The sequence below is a fragment of the Camarhynchus parvulus genome, chromosome 2, assembly GCF_901933205.1.
Source record: "Camarhynchus parvulus chromosome 2, STF_HiC, whole genome shotgun sequence".
NCBI classification, from domain to species: Eukaryota; Metazoa; Chordata; class Aves; order Passeriformes; family Thraupidae; genus Camarhynchus; species Camarhynchus parvulus.
In genome coordinates this window covers 70562343-70579578 of record NC_044572.1, presented here as the reverse complement: position 1 = coordinate 70579578, position 17236 = coordinate 70562343, and the positions used below count along the sequence as shown (strand labels likewise).

The following is a 17236-nucleotide window of genomic DNA, read 5'->3' as shown; positions in this document are numbered from 1 at the left end:
CCCTCATATCTCTTCCTTCATACACAATAATTACAGCTCCTTACAGCTGCCTTGTCATAACAGCTAGCATACCTCAGTTACTACGGCAGAGCTGCACGCAAGGTGATCCCTTAGTCAAAGCAATTGTATAACTGCTCATACTGTCTTCATGGGGACATTCACCTGGTTCTCACTTCTCAAATAAACCTGCTAATCCCCAGGGAGCAGATAGAAATACTGGGCAAACAGTTGGACTCAATCCTAAAGGTCTTTTCCAACATTAATGATTCTATGATTTTATGAAATACAGTAATCCTTGGGATCTCTCCTTTCACAATGCTAAGAGAATATCAGTGCAATTATATTACTGCATAAGCTCATTTCTTTGGGAAATCAGACTCAAAACAGCTGCAGAAATTCTCCCCTCTGAAGGACAGCAACCAGATGGCTCACAGCAGATAATGGAAGGATGGGAATTTTGGCCAAGAATACCTCAGTTCTTACAAAAGCTGCTATTACATCACCATTACAAATTGAATACTAAAACAGATGGAGCACAGGGTTTTGGATTCTTCTCTGAACGATTCACCTGTAACAAAATGACAAGCAAAGAGTTTGCCAGCAAGACAAAAGATCTTTTATATTCTAGTAAATGCTTGTTCTGCTTAGCCATTAAGCAATCCAGACAGAGGAAGTGCTTCATCTAGGATACTCATCTTATGAAATGGGAGGCGCTGGGAAAGGTGGAAACATGTGCCAACAGTGGATTATGAAGAAGATGGAAAATAGATAACACAAACTTCTTTGTGAGGGGCAGGTGTTGTTAGAGCATGTCACATTTACAGAGGACAATTAGATAACACATTACACACACTCTTCGTTGAAATTGCAACAGTTGAGTTTGAAGACCAAAACCTAGAGGCTGGCATGCAAAGCATGTGAGATTGTTTTACAGGCTTAATGAACCTTTTGCTTGCTGTCTTAGAACTGGGACAAATGAGGTCAGCACACATTTATTGCTTCTTACTTTATTCTTGCAGCTTGAGAGTGTCCTGTGAAGGCTAAGCACTCACATTCTATTATTTCTAGAAACCCTTTGAAGCTAGGTGATAAGAACAATGTAGACTCTAGTATTTCAGAGAGAGAAGGAGGCTGTAAGACTTCTGTTTCTTTTGCTGGCTTGGTTTCATATACTATAGTTTGGAGATGACTTGAAAATGTTCATCCTGTTGGTTAGTAGTGTATGTCCTCATGCTCAGATAAAGCAGTCAATGAGATCAGGGGAGGTGCAGGTGCCAGTGTTGTACTGCTGAGCAATGTCAGAGTCAAGAAATGGGAATTAGAGGAGACTTTCACCTTTAGACCACCTACAGCTATTTTTATAATTAATTTAAAGAATATCTTTTCCCTATGAAAAGACATCATTAAAAACAAACAAACAACAACAACAAAAACCACAAACAGACGAACCAAAAACAACAGAAAATCCCACTATCCACTAAATGCCAGTGGGTGCATAAAGTAATTATGAGAGATGGCAAAATATTAATTTCTGGTTAGAAAAAGAAATTACCTGTTCACTTCTTTGTCTTCAACAGCTGCTTTTGGAAATGGATTGGAGTCCATTTCTAATATGACAAAATGCTGTATGAAATGCCAAATTAACAAGGAACACAGTCACAATGAAACTAGGAAGCTGTCTTCACTAGCAACAGCACAAAGGCCCTTGCCAATCATTGGTTTTGATCTTCATGCATGGGAAGAAATATTACCTCTACGTGGTGCAGACAGACAGCTGCTTCTCAAATCTGTCACCAGAGAAGAGATAACACCTTCTCTGTCTTTGGCATTTGGGGTTATCAGAGAGCCTTATCAACTATCCAGTAGCTGTGGGATAAGAAAGAGACCATTTTTCATTGCTACATGGAAATATGCCATATTGTGGGGACTAGCAGACACAAAATGCAATGTTTTGTAGCTAAAGAACATGATCTGCTACCGTAGCCACCATGCAGCACAGGCAGGGACACCTCAGGTTCAAAATACATTCCAGGTGGGCAACAGGAACAGATTTTATCCCATAGCAGGGAATGGCAGATGCCTGAATTGCCCAGCACCCTTGAGACAAGTCTTAGCAAAGGCTCCGGGTACAGCTGCAAAGAAAGGTCACACTTTGAGGAGAGGAAGGATTTTATGGTTTGTTTTGGCTTTTGTTTTGATTTGGTTTTTTTTTAATTACCAAATGTGCTACTTTATTTGAGCATCAACTCACAATTTAGAGTTATTTGTACAGGCTTTTTGACAGCATGGCAAAAGTAGTCAGGATGTGAGAATTAAAAGGAGTTTTTGCTTAATAATGAAAGCATAATTAGTATGATTTTCATAGGTTTTGTGTATCTTTGCACATCCTTGCTGAAATATGAGTTGTTTTATATGAAATTTATTTGAATTTTGCAGTGTATTTGCAATGCTACACTTAGTTCCTGTTGAAATTGACTTCAGCAGAGTTAGTTAGACATGCATGGATCTTTAGAAACAGTCCTGTACTTCTGCACTACTTTACAGTAGCATTTACAGTGCCTCACACTGAGTAAAAGCTGGGGATCAGATCTTCCCCTGATGCAAGTTATCAGCATAATTCTATTTGGAAATGTTTACTTTGTGATTCTGTGTGTCTTTTATTCTTTTTGATCTTTTTATGCATCTATAACCATGGGGCTGGGATTTATACAATGGGACTCCCTCTGTCATTCTGTGGGATTTTTCACTCTGCAGACACTCCAAAGCTTTGAAGGACTTCAGATCTTGAACAAAATGAGTTCACTGATGTGTCCCAGGAGAGATTGTTGACTAGTCTGTAGATAGAATTTTATGACAATGGATTGTATTTGGAGTTAATGTTTATGCACCATATGGTACATTGTCAAGTTTCATTGTATTTATGAAGATCTTAATAAAGTGAAGTAAAAATAAAAATACATGTTTAGGCCCAGTCTGTTTTCAAGAAAAGTAACTAGTACCTCTAATTTTTTTTCCTTTTAACTTAAACTTGCCCAGAAAGTATAACAACAGGTAATAGTAACAGTAGGACTGTCATGGGCCAGAGATAAAACATAGGAAGTTCTGGAAGCAGTACAGAAATATTTAGGACTATAATTATGCAGCCTGTTTAAAGATAACTAACTTAGGTACTGCAAGCGTTAGGATTTCTAAAATCGTAGAGTTACAGGATCACAGGATGGGTCAGGCCAAAAAGGACCACAGTGGTCATTCAGCCCAATCTCCCTGCTCCAGCGGGGTCATCCCAGAGCACATGGCACAAAAGTGCAACCAGACAGCTCTTGCATATCTCCTGTGAGGGAGACTCCACAACTTCTCTGGGAAATCTCTTCCAGTGCTCAGTCATCTCCACAGTAAAGTTCCTCCTCGCGTTCAGGTGGAACTTCCTGGGCATCAGTTTCTGCCCATTGCCTCCTGTCCTGTTGCAGGGCACCGCTGAGCAGAACTTGGATCCATTCTCTGGACACTCTCCCTTCAGATACTTATAGACATTGATGAGGTCCCTCTCAGTCCTTCTTGAGACTGAGCAGGCCCAGGTCCCTTAGCCCCTCCTTGAAAGAGAGATGCTCCAGTCCCTTGATCATCTTGATTGCCCTCTGCTGGACCTGCTCCAGGAGCTCCATGTCTCTCTCGTACTCAGAAGCCCAGAACTGGAAACAGCACTCCAAGATATAACCTCACTAGAGCTGAAAAGGAGACAAGTAGGGCATTAATTTCTTAAGAAATTTTAGTTCCTGGATCAGCAGAGCCTCCGTCCCTGGTGGGTGATTTTAACACCCATTGTGGTTTTGTGTCTGGTGCAGAATACAACCTACAGCTGCTTACTGACTGGTGCTCCTGTGGGCTTATTGCAAAAGTGTCTTATGCCAAAGCAACAGCAAATGAGGGTACAGGAGCCCTAAGAGCTAATCTGTGAAAACATAAAAGAATAATCCATTTCATGGTAGGTAAAAACCTGCACAGTATTCCCACCTCCACCTTAGTTTAAAGTATCAAACTTGAGAAATTCAAGAAACAAAGTAAATAGCTCATTTAAAGAATTCTTTTTAGTCAAATTTAATTTCTTCCTACTGTGGTCATTACCAATCTGTTTAGTTTCTTCTGCAAAATACTGGGGGGAAAATCTTTAAATGTGTCATTCAACACAGAAATCATTTTCCTTAGCATATTCCTAGTGCAGTGTATGTGCTACTAAGAAGCATGACATATTTGAAGTGTTTACTTAAGTATCGCATGAATTTGTGTACTCGTGTACAGAGAAAATGGAAGGGGAAGCTTAATATTGGTTGCCTCTCTTCCCCACTTTCTCAGTGTAATACTACAAATGAATTGCTCCCACTCAAGCCATGTGCCTGCCTGGGTTCCGCTAAGGTCTGTAGCATTCTACAAGAGCACTGAGTCCACACAGCAAAATCCATTGCAAGGACCAGGCATAGAAGATATAAGCATGTAATTAGTTTTATGAATGCAAATAGTCCACTGACTTTCTGGGAGACCACTTGCTCATTGTAATGAGTACAGTAAGCATGTCAGTAAAGCTTTTCAAGTCTGAGCTTTTTTCATTATAAAATCCTTGGCATTTATGTAAATATGTATTGAGCACAATACATTTCAATCCCAGTGGAACTCTCTGGGTGCCCATATGGTCATCCAAACTATTAATGGTTTTATCCTTTTGTTGGAAGTGTTGTTCTCTTCAGAATTAACAAGATAAATGGGTCACTTGAAAGAAATGCCAGAAGTTGGTTCTGGCAGTTATTTCGTTTTTCTTTTCATCTTTGCCCAGAATTAGCTATTCAATTAAGAATAACTTAATTACAGAGCAAATATGTGTTGGGGCAGGGGGGGGATGTCTGTAGAATTGGAGCATGAAGAGTAATTCACACTTGGAATATGCCTACTTTAATTTGCAATACGGGCTAAAAGTGAAATTATTATTATTTTTCATTGGTGAACTCTTTTTTTGTAGAATATTTAGGTATTTCCTTTGTACCATGAATAGACGACAAGTAGCACAAAGATCAATCAGATCTTCAAGAGTCTTTATGAAGCCAAAAATTGTGTTGGTAACTGCTGACTGACAAAAAAAAAAGGATTTTCAGCAATGCTTGCAAGGCAAGAACAGACAAAGTAACCTAAACAACCAGGCTGATAATCAAATATTCATCACAAAAACAGGGGCAAGAAAGGCATTCACTTTGGGTCGGGGATATAAACTGCACAGATGCACCTACATGTACCACGGAATAGACAACTGTGAGAAACAAAATGAAACATTTAAGTTATTCTTGAAAAATAAAGCACCCTCTGCAGAAATCTCACAGATTTTGGTCTTGTAGTTTTCCCAGGCTCAATAATTTTTGTGTCTCAGCAAGGAAAAAAAGATTTCCCTCTCTTTACTACCTTCAAATTCTTTGCACATCCCCATGCTGAGTCATGAAATGTGTTTCTGTAATATATTTGATATGGCAATCAGAGGCTCATCAATTCCATCTTTGCAGATTTCCTTAAGAATGCATTTTGAAGGGCTCCAAGAAACAATTTGCATTAAGGGAACATCAAAAGTTCAGTTCTGCCTCACTCAGTAATGCCAAGTAACCCTTTCTGTATGATGGGTCCCCCTGATTCCCTGCAAGGAACAGAATCTTCCTCCAAGCCTGAGCCACACATCTGTGGCAAAAACCACTGTGGACCATCTAAGTCTAGAGACTCCACCAAGCTAATACACCCCAAGCACCTGGCTCTTATCCTAACAAAGTGTTGTGTCTACAGCTGAAGTGACCCTGTACTCATCCTCACACTCATCTGCATGAGTCCTCTGAGACACTCAGTCACCCATGGCCTTAACTCTAGCTCAGCCACCACTTGTGCTACCACACAGTCCAAACCCTAACTGTATGTGAGCGCCTTTTTACACCGCTGAGAAATGTGTTCCTTGGCCTGCAGGTCTTGCAGATGCAAAAGCCAAGAGCACACATCTGGGGTTGGTGACACTGTGGGAAAAGAGGCACAGACAGATCAGCAGCACCTCAGCCCAGGAGTTAACAGAGGCCTTTTTCATCCCTTTAACACCAGCTGAGGACCTGAGACAGAAAAAAATGTCATTCTCCTTCAGTCTTGGAGAGGAACCACTGTGGACTAAACGTTGTTATTAATGGCATCAATTTGCCCTTAGGCAAGGAGCAAAATGCAATGAGTTTGAGCCTGCTTGCTCATAGTTTTGGAAAGGCATGAGAATCCAAAAACTCTGCTATTAACAAAGGGGAAAAAACTCTGTTCCACTTCAATACTACTGCTTTCTTCCATTTCTACAAAAATATATGACCATGTTGCCATGGGCTGCAAGTAAATGGGGAAATTACTGGTACTCAAGGAAGGAACATCCTTTTACAAGACTTTAAATTACTGAATGGCAAGTTTCCTGACAGTTGCCATACCCCAGAATAAGATTGCATTGGGAATAAGAAATGTTCTTAGGGATATTGCTGCCAGGGACCACTGAGTCGTACACTGTTATCAAGAAAGGTTCCTCATGGAACTGCACATTCAGGTGGCAAAAGCTGTTCTCAAAAAGAGCCTGAAGCATTTATATCACTCCTCTTGACCTTTTTTTTTTAGTGCTTTTACTTACCTGGCTTCTTCCTGATTTAACGCACATGTGGATGAAAAGCATCCTGATGATCAGATTTTTTTTGCTATTGCCTCCTTACAGGTATACTGGTAACTCTGCAAGTTGATTTAACAATGTCTTGATACCTTGCCTAAGCACTGTTGATCCTTGATGGCTGAACTTAATTGCAGGAAACAGCTGACACCATTAGTTTTGAATTTGTGGTTTGAGAATTCACCTACAAACACAATTCTGATTGTCAGAGGAATTGGTCCATTGTGTTGTATCACCTCTTTGCCACATTAACAAAAATGCAACTGATCTGTGCAGTAGGGGGAGTTTCTTAAAGCAAAAACTCCAGGTAGGACCTTAGCTGCTGGATCATAGCCTGCCCACAGTTTCTCTTCCCGTTGCAGGGTGTATTCCCTCAAATTATATTGGGAGGTGGTGGGAAGATCTTCCCCACATTTACTCACCAGCAAAACATGGATTGTAAATAATGTCCCCCTGAATTTGCTAAGAATAACTTGTTGTTTAGAACACACCAAGAACATGGTGGGTGTACTTATGAGCGGAGGGCTTCAGCCTTCTTTCCCCCAGTGCAGAGGTGTGTTGGAGGTTTGGAGCAAAGGCATCACAGGACAAAGAGAGGCAAGACCTGCACACATAGTTCTTGGACATAGTTCTCCTGTGACTGTGAGCATCCAGCAGGGACTGTGAGCCACGCCCCTGCCTCTCACAAAGAGCTGCCAACTTCTTCATGAAGTGACAGACGCACAGAGATTACTGTGGTGTTTCTGGTCTTGTACTGCTTAGGGTAAATCCCCATTCTTTAGCTTTGCAGACAATAAACCCTAGCATATTATGTGGCCAGTAACTAAACAACAAGCAGTTCTGGACATTGCTTTGCTTAGAAGGATTTAACCATGTTCTGTGCTTACAGTTTTGACTTTCTTTGTCGTATCTATTCAGGCTTCGGTTGTAAACTTTTTCAAGGTACAGGACCCATCAGTTTGCTACACTCTACAGCTGTATAGGCTAGCAGCACTGTGTGGTCATACTTCTGGGCTTTATACTTGGAAACATTATTTTATGTAGAAATTAGTCTTAGATGGTAATTTTATCTCTACTCCCCCTGTGGACATCACTTCCAGACTTACACTGCCCTTTTTGGATTTCAGCCAACTTTTGGATTATTTTTTGAATTTCTGTTTCAGTAGATTTCTAAGTGTACCCAGTTCTCCAGTTGTAACAGCCCTTATGCCAGGGAATTTGCAACAATACTCTTCCTCTCTGTTAAAAACACTGCATTGTCTTAGTCTTTACTTTAAAGTCACACAATTGTCTAAAATACTTTTTTATTATTTTGGAATCTTTCAAGGATTTCAGTTGGAAATATTTGACAGACATCCCCTGGTACATTTATCTCCACAGGATAAAACAATTAACTAAGCCTAAACACCTAAGTGTAGAACAGCAGTAAAAGGAAATGCAAACTAATGGCTTAAGACTCAGAGCTCCATGTGCCTTTCCTAATTTTTATGTTTGTCATGAAAAATGTCTCTTTTTTGTCATGAAAAAAAAACCAAAAAAACCCGTCCTGTTAGTCATGAATGTTCCTTAAAAGAGCAGTAAAAATACTGGACAAACAGAGGATGTATGGAGTGCTTTGACAGAGTAACTTGTGTGCAGTACTAGACCATTAAGTTCAGCAAAATAGTTTCCTAAAGGTTTGCTATAATCCATAGCCTGGAGTGAGGTCACCAACTAAACTGACTTTATGACAAGAAAAGACCCTAGACTGATGAGAAAGTGTCTCCTGATAGAGAACATTATTCCTTTGGCTAAGCAGGTCTTTAAGTCATGTTAGCATGACTTGCTTGGACATAGAGTATGTGGCCATCAGCACTCTGAAATATTTTGTGGGTTATAAAATTATTAACTGACCATTCAAATTCTAGAAATGTTGCATTTGTAGCAGCAATCAGTTCCTCAGAGAGGAGGCAACAGAGTGTGAAACCTGAATTCAAGCAACAGAGAGGCTGAGAGAATAATTAAAGCCAGAAATAACTTGGAGCTTCTAGAAATTATACTCAAGGTTTGCAATATAGTAATAATATCTGTATTTATGTAGACGTGTGTGCATGGACAAGTGTGTAATGACAATGGCACAGTTTCCAAACAGAAAGATGATTACCAAATATTGTTCTCCAGCTATCATAATTTTCCAGAGTGAACTGTATTTAAATATTCTCTAAGGACTTCTGGTCATAAATATCTCTAATAAGTATGCACTTAACTCATGCCAATCAATATCATAAAGCAACCCTACAGCTAAATTAGCAAAGTTAAGAACTCATACTTATTGACTAAACCCTGATATGACTTGTTCCTAAGGCTCCAAGTCTTCAGCTTATATGGTAACAGTATTTCTGTTTTCAAAAGTTGTGCATCCTGATCTTACATTTTTATATAGAGGATTAAATACTTTATAGCATATTTGCCTATTGAGAAAACTCATTTGCCTTGAGGAAAAAGGCATCCTCTTATGAATTTCCTTTAACTTTACAGGATACTGCATTTCTGAGAATCAGGATCTCTCCTGGATATTTCAAAGGACTACACAGAGGACCTACTTTATTCTCAAGGGAGCCAAGTAACTGTGTTTGGACTTTTAAGTCAGTCCTAGTATACGGATGTGGACTTCAGGTAGAATGAGCAATGCAAAGAACTTGTTTGGACTTGGTGTCTCCTTGTATTTTTGGGGGCTGATGGACCTTACTACAACTGTGCTGTCAGGAAGTGCCAGGCCCCTCACTGAAGGGCAAGAAGACAACCTGTCAGACAAGCTGCATCAGCGTATGAAGAGGAGCTGGGTGTGGAACCAGTTTTTTGTTCTGGAGGAATACACAGGAACTGACCCTCTCTACGTTGGGAAGGTAAGATCCACAGTGGGAAGATGTCTGTAAGAGTGTATCCATCTGAGTATTTGCAGATTGTGGTGAAACACAGGATGTTTCCTCAAGCGCCTTTGCCTTCTTTCATCCGCATTAATTTCCCTTCTGCTCCCAAGAGCTTTTGCCTCATGTCACCTCTGTTTGGGAAGAATTTCTGTTTCAAGGGGCTGTCAATATATTTGCCTATTTCAAAGAGATCTGCTGCATCAATCATCATCTGCAATTTGAGGTAGTGTTAGAAAATCTGCAGCAATTTTTCCAGGGACTCCTAGAATGTCAAGGCAAAGCAAGGTTATATTGACATATAAGGATTAGGAAAGAAAGGAAGAGTTCATGATCATGATTCTGTCCATGATCAAGTCAGCTAGAAGCTGCAATTCAAAATCAAATTAAGTAGCCAGTTTCCCTTGAAAACTGACATTTTAGGTTTTTTTCAGTAAATCTTCAGGGTCAGAGTATCTTCTGGCTTACCACATCTTGACTGCAGGTTAATTTTCTGGACTACAGAGAAGTTGCTCCAGATCTAGAAAGGTAGATGAGCACCTCATTAAATCCAACTATGAAAGGCCCTATTTTTAGATCCCTTATGCCCCAAGAACCTACCCATCAGTACAAATATGTGTAAAATACATTCCTGAGCTCATCCTGTACATACACTTGGTAATATTTTGCATTTACTTTTCTGTGTCTCTTTGAGGAAGAAGCTGTTGAAAATCAGACCAGTGACATCTGCTGTCACAATCTGTCTCACTATAACCATCCTCCTTTCTTGTTTTTAAAGACCTGAATCACTGACCCTGTATTGACCCTGTTATTCAAGGTGTTATGGACAGCGTCAAGTTTGCTTCTATTCTACACCAAGGTGACAAATCTGGACAATAATGCAGAGAGAGTTAATGTGCTTAAGTGTTTGAACAATACAATCAAGATTTACATGCCTAGAGTATCAGATACAGCTATGACAAGTGGAGACTACACATAGGTATATATGAAAAATAACTTAGAAAGTATGTCAGAAAATAATTCCTTCACATTTCATTGCTTGTATTTTATGAGATATAGGCTCCGGTTTTCCTTCCAAGCTATCCATCTGCAGAAAAAAAAAAAATACATATCCAGAGACCCAGTTTAGACTCATTTTTATCATTCTACAGCCCCATAGAGCTAAACTGTGCTCTCAGTCACACCAATATAAATCAAAATGGATCTGCAGGCTTCAGAAGACCTCCTCCTGATTTATCCCTGCATGACTGACAGCAAGATGTGCTCGCCTTCCTCCCACAGCAGTGGCAGTACTAGTGATTGCCTCCAGATGAGACCTCATTAGTCTTCATTCATCTGTGCACCTAGCTTTTCAGGTCTTGAGATCTCTATTGAATGAAGAAATTAATATTTGTTTTCAGGCAATTCCCAGCTTCGGAACAAGGGCCAGACTTATTGTTCCACATTCTCAGTTACATCTGAAATGACTTCAGGCTTCCACTTGGGAGCCAAATCTTAGGTAAAACACGTACGGGGAGAAACCAGCTCATCTTTTAGACCTGCTGTTGTCATTAGGAGCACACACATTTGGCACAGTCAGCAGCACTCCTGAGCTTGCCACTGCTCAGCTTTGCCCAAGGGAAGGACACCAGGATACCAAGACGGCTCCTCATGGCCTGTGCCTGCCGCTCTGAAGCCCGAGCTGCCATCAGGGAGCTTCTCCAAGGCTGCCTGGGTGCTGGCTGTGCTCACACCGGGGTGCACAAGGGCTAATTAGCACCCACGGTGAACAGGGCCAATTAGTCCCACACACTGCTGAGCTGACACAGCTGGATCCCTCGGAAGGCCTCCTAACTCGGCAGAGCTCCGTATCGTCCCGGCACCAGGGACCTCTGCTGCCAGGAGGGGCCTCTGGGGCTCACACATTCCATGGTGTCCCACCCCCGATGGGGTGCGGAGCAGCCAGCAGAGCAGTGGGATGGGGGCTCTGGGGCTCTGTGAGGCAGAGGCTTCCCCTGCCTCGCCCAGCCTGAGGCACAGGCGCTCCAGAGAGGCAGCAGCCTCCCACAATTCATCGCCCGCCTGCATTTGCGCTGCCTGAGTCTCAGCGATCCTTAGGAAAGGGGTCAGCAGGGAATGGACTGTGAGGTGAATTAATTGTTCTGGCAGGCCAGAAATTTTTCAGCCCGAGTCACCCCAGGCTGGCTCAAAAATAGCTCTGTAAGCCTTGCACAGTGTGGGGCGGAGGTGCAACAGGGCTTTCAGTCTGCTGCTGGCTGCTCACACCAGCCCTCCAAAACAGCCTTGGGTCCCATACCAGGCCAGGTAGGGCCTCTTCTAACTGATATCACCCACAGCATCCTGAAACATCCTCATTGCCAGGCCTTGCTTTTATGCATCTGCTCTCTCCAAGCCCCTGTCAGAAGGAGAAAGAATGCACAGCACAGAGCCAGTTGCACAGCTGGTTCTGGCTGGTTCTGTATGACTGGAGCAACCAAAAAAGCACCTTGACTTGAACTACAGGTCCAGGCTTGCCTAATATGATTTCCAAGGCTGCTATGATTCTGTGAACTTCTCTAGACAACTGTTAAGGCAAGGTGCAAAACATGTTCTGGACAGAGAAATGAAAGAAACTTCCTGATGTGAAGTCAGTACAATTTTCCTTTTCTCCAGTGCTCATATTGATTTAAAGTACTTCAGCTTCAGAGGGTTCCTGGTCCTGTCACAGATAAATACAAGGCTTCAGTTTTCCTAGAGGTGGCCATTATTGGCTAATAGGATGAACCAGGGAAACCAAAGCCCCTTCATTTGCTACAGCAGGTATTTTCCACATTCAATGAGCAGCCTACACTGTGTCAGTAATTGAACCGGGAACACGCTTCACCATTTTGCCATGTTGGAGACTCCCTAACCCTGTTTCAAAGAAGCATTTGAATCACAGCAGCTGAATAAATGAATAAAATGCAACCTCTCTGCAGACTATCAATGTACATCAACCGTGCTCACTCCTGCATCCTTACAAAAATCCCCTGCAGGTGCTACCTCCCTGGAAGCAGAGAAGAGAGAAGCACATCAAGGATGGAGTCATAGACTCACAGACTGCTTAGCAGAGCTGTGTGGGTTCTCCCCTGAGCTGCTCACTGCAGTGCTACTCTCTTCCACATGCCCTTTGCCAGGAAACGTGTCATTCTAATGCAGATGTAACATCCTTATTTTTTTGTACTGTTCTCATCAAAAGGAGCAACGCGGGTTGACACAGTTAAAAATTTCTCAGGAGTTATCAGCTTTATTCCTCCAATAACCCATTCCTTAATAGGGAGGAGAAAGTAAAAATAAATTCCTCCTACTCTGTGTCAACCACATGGCAGCACAATTTATTGCACCACCCATAAAACAGAGCCAACTTAAAACTAGATCACCTTTCCAACACAGTGACTTTTACACTCCAAACTACAGCATCCTGATATTAGGTTTGGTGTGAACTTCAGTCCCTTCAGACACCAAATTCTTTCAGATTTATTGCAGTCTGGCAGTGTTATGTCTTTTTGTCTTTTACACTCTTTTTTGCTTTGTCTTGAAAGAGTGGGTTATACAAGAAGCTGCAAAAGTGCTGCTAGCATTTGTTACTGCCTAGCCTTGGTTGAGACCCAATGTTTCTAATAAATCACAGCTAGACAGAGATCCTCTTGTACTCCAAAATTCTTAACAGCATGCCATGTTCATTCCTTGTTTGCTCCCTTCACAGCTGCATTTATTCCAAATAAGGCTTTGGGCAGAAAGGTAATTTAACCCATAAGTTTGATTCATTATTTGCTTCTAAGTATTCGGAAAATTCCTGAACACCTACTGCTATTTCAAAAAATGCTTTTTTTTCTTTCTCTTTCTCTTTTCCTTCTTCATTTTCTTTTCCTGTTCCTGTTCCCTTTTTCTTTTCCTGTTTTTCTTTTTCCTTGTTTTTAATTTCTTTTTCATTTTTCTCTTTCTTTTCTGTTTCATTTTTGCCTTTTGGCTTTGAATTTGACTTTGCCTTCCTCTTTCTCCTTTTTTTTTTTCTTTTCCTTATTTAATGAGGACTTGTTGGTGTTCCAAAACACATTTTCTTCCATCAAGCCCAGCTCTAATTCCCCAGTCAGGTCTAACATCTGTATCTGTCTCAGCAGCTGTATTCTTTCACTGGAGCACTAATGCACTAAAACAAATGCCCAAGATGTAGCTTAGTGGTTCTGAATCAATTTGAAAAGCTATAATAGCGTCCTCCTTCTGGAAGTATCCTGTTTACTAGCTCCTACAGTGATAATCTCTGAGTAATGGGTGTTTAGGATAAATAATGATAACCACTGTCTTTTTTTAAACTAATCACAAGATGGTGTTTCCTGAAGATACACCAGTTTGCAGTCCTGGTGCCTACATGTGAATTAATACACATGGCAGCCATCTAAATTTAACTGTTTACCACTGCCAAATTTTTCTGGGCTTGTTCTTCCACCATTCAGTTAATACATCGCCTGAGAGCTGCCAGCTTTTCTCCAAAATATCAATGTTTCTCAGATGCAGTACACACTGCAGGGATGTAGGCAGAGGAGGAGGAAGTGAAATACCAGTGGCCTCACACAGTTATTGTCACAATCTGCACCTTCAGCTCCTGCAGCCACATTGCAGTGCGGCTGCCCTTAACGCTCGCTGTCCCAGCAGCCACTTGGAGCCCATGGGCCACCTCCATACAGACCTGTGTGCAGGCCAGGATATGCCATGGAAAACCATGGGATCCCACCTCAGCTGAAAGCACTCTTGCCCTAAAATCAGGAGAGGGTCCAAGTTTTGCATAGATCACCTGACCTACCTGAGAGGCAAATAGGGGAGACACCCTTTGGAGAATGAGCATCTCCCGACCAGACCCTTCACTGGGGGAAAAGTTCTTTCCACTCTCCAGCCAACAGGATCAGGATCATGTGCCCTAAAATAGCTGAGGAGCTGCTTCAGTGGCACTTGAAATGCTTAGGTCAGATAAGTCACTTTGCCCACATTCCTGTTAAACTTTCTCCTATGCAATGTTATTGTATATGTTCTTTATGTTTTTAAACAGCTCACAGATGAGATTTCTTCTTTCTTTCTTGAGAGAATAGTCTTTAATCAATTGTACAAAGTTTGACTTCTGCTTTTCGACACAAATTATCCATTTCTGTTTGGATTCTTTCTTCAAACACTGTGTTCATATATTCAGTTTATTATTCTAAGATTTTTCTCTCCAGTACAAATATTTACCTATGTTTGGCCCCATCCTCCAAGACTATTCCCATCTGTCCTTTAAGTTCATCAAAGCATTAAACACACATTTAATTCTGACCATATTTCTGACATTATTTGCCCATATGCATTTTAAAATGTGTTTAATTGAATCCAGCCCACTTTCATTGCTTTTTTAAAATTATTATTTATCCTTTATTCATCGCCCACAATAATAATCACACTGGAAAACAGTATTCACATCTGAACCATTGCACCTTAAGTCTCTTGCCTTCCTGTCTTTTGGTACTGAAAGATTACTGCCACTGTGCATTGATCTTTATGCTCTACTCCTCAAAGGCATGGAAGTATGAGCATACCATTGTGGATTTTCATAGTGTGAGTGAAATTATCGAATTTGATTGCTTTTGATAGTCATTGCAGTATTTCATGGGAACCAGGTGTTTAACAGAATGTAGTCCCCAGAATGATTTGTTTCCCTATTTTAGATTATAATTAGTACTGCGTTTACTCTTGCTCTTTTCTGTTGCATTCACAGTTATCTGTGGCTGCTCAGAACTAATAAGCAGTCATGCAACAAATCCATTTGCTAATTTCCTAGAAAATCTGGGATGGTTCTCATTTCTATAGCCTGCCATGGGCATAAGCAACTGGTTTTTGATGCTTAGATTACTTACTGTTTGACAATATTCCTTCCTGAAGATGTAAGGATCCAGACTAATTTTATTACTAAAATTTAATGGAAAAGATTAAAATATTTCTGAGTCATAACACTTACTGGATAGCTCTTCCATTCTGCTTTCATCTTGATCCCAAAGAGATTTACCTTATTTGCGCCAACATTATGCTACCCCTGTAGTATTTGACTCCTCTTAAGCCATGTGAGGAATCAGTCTGCAGCTCTGCTGACCTCACTTTATCCCAAATCTTCTCAGCGGCCATTGTAACAAGGCAAAGGATAATTATTGTGTTGAGTGAGATTCCAAAAAGGCACAGAGCCTGTTCCTGTTTGGGCGCCTCTGCCTTTTCTTTTGGCACAGCTGTGGGTGCAGAAGCAGGAAGACAGGAGAGGGTTTTTAATTGCAGCTATGCGATACAGACTTTACCATTTGCCTCTTTCAGCAAAGCGAGTTCATTAGAACCAGCCTGTGAGTCCCGACAGTGAGACCTGTGAGAATGCTGGGGATGATCACATGCTCAGGGTTCTCAGCAGCTGCTTACCCAGCCCATGGTCTAACTGAATCCTGTTCCTTTCCACAGCTCCACTCTGACATGGACAGGGGAGATGGCTCGATCAAATACATCCTCTCAGGAGAGGGAGCTGGCATTGTGTTCACAATTGATGATACGACAGGGGACATTCATGCCATTCAGCGGCTGGACCGGGAAGAAAGGTCACAGTACACCCTCAGAGCACAGGCTCTGGACAGGAGAACGGGACGGCCCATGGAACCAGAGTCAGAGTTTATCATCAAAATCCAAGACATCAACGACAATGAACCCAAGTTCCTGGATGGACCTTACGTAGCCTCTGTTCCAGAAATGTCACCTGTGGGTAAGACAGATTTTGTGGAGTCTCTTTCCCCTATGAGCAAGTTGGAGATGGTCGCCAAAACACAAATTCCCTGACTCCTTGATCTCAGCTTCTGCCCCTTGTGCAGGAGCTGCAGGACAGAGGATCTTATCCTGGGGTGCCTGCTTGCTGTAGAAAAGAGACAACAGGCTCTACATCAGCATCAGTTCCTCTGAAAGAAAATGTGTCAAGGGAAGCCTGAGAGATGAAAAAGGTGTGATTCAAACATGCCATGTTTAGACAATTTGTATAACAGAGTGTCCCTTCTCCTCTGACATCAGATGGTAGAAATAATAAAATCCATTAGCCATTACCATCCCGAAAATAACACAGTCTTATCAACCTAATCAATTTCATACTGAGAGCTCAGCTACTGTCCAGGAGCCCTTGAAAACAAGGAGTCATGAAAACAATCATTAGCTCCTTCTAATTCATGTAAGCCTGTACTAAACAAAGTTCAGTGAATCCTAAGATTCTGTTAGTATTTGCCCTCCACTTTAACAGAATGGGATCATGTTGAAGACACTCCTGTTATTGCAATGCAGAAGACAAACAGCAGCCTTCCTATTTTCCTATCCTGACACAAGTCAGGAGAAATCATTTCCATATAAGAATTCAAATAATCACATAAAATATTGTTTTTCTGGACTTTTTTTTTCTTTTTGAATTGTCTTTGTTTGCTTATTGCTTTTTGGCTCTGTAACATTGCTGCAGAGATAATAATACCATATAAATTTCATGTCCTGAAGTTTCAGATATGCTTCAACTTCGCATTCTTCAATATTATGTTGACATAAAGCTAGAGAGAGGCATCAAATACAGAAGTTCCCG

At 41.3% G+C, this 17236-nt stretch overlaps 1 protein-coding gene across 1 annotated transcript in view; it reads left to right on the top strand.

Moving 5' to 3' along the window:
• CDH20 (cadherin 20) overlaps window positions 1-17236 on the top strand; it is a 118764-nt gene that overhangs the window by 71837 nt on the left and 29691 nt on the right. The window contains exons 2-3 of the mRNA XM_030971625.1: window positions 9221-9588; window positions 16093-16387. Coding sequence (XP_030827485.1) covers window positions 9346-9588; window positions 16093-16387 — 538 coding nt within the window. The 5' untranslated portion in view covers window positions 9221-9345. The remainder of the gene's footprint in view (window positions 1-9220; window positions 9589-16092; window positions 16388-17236) is intronic.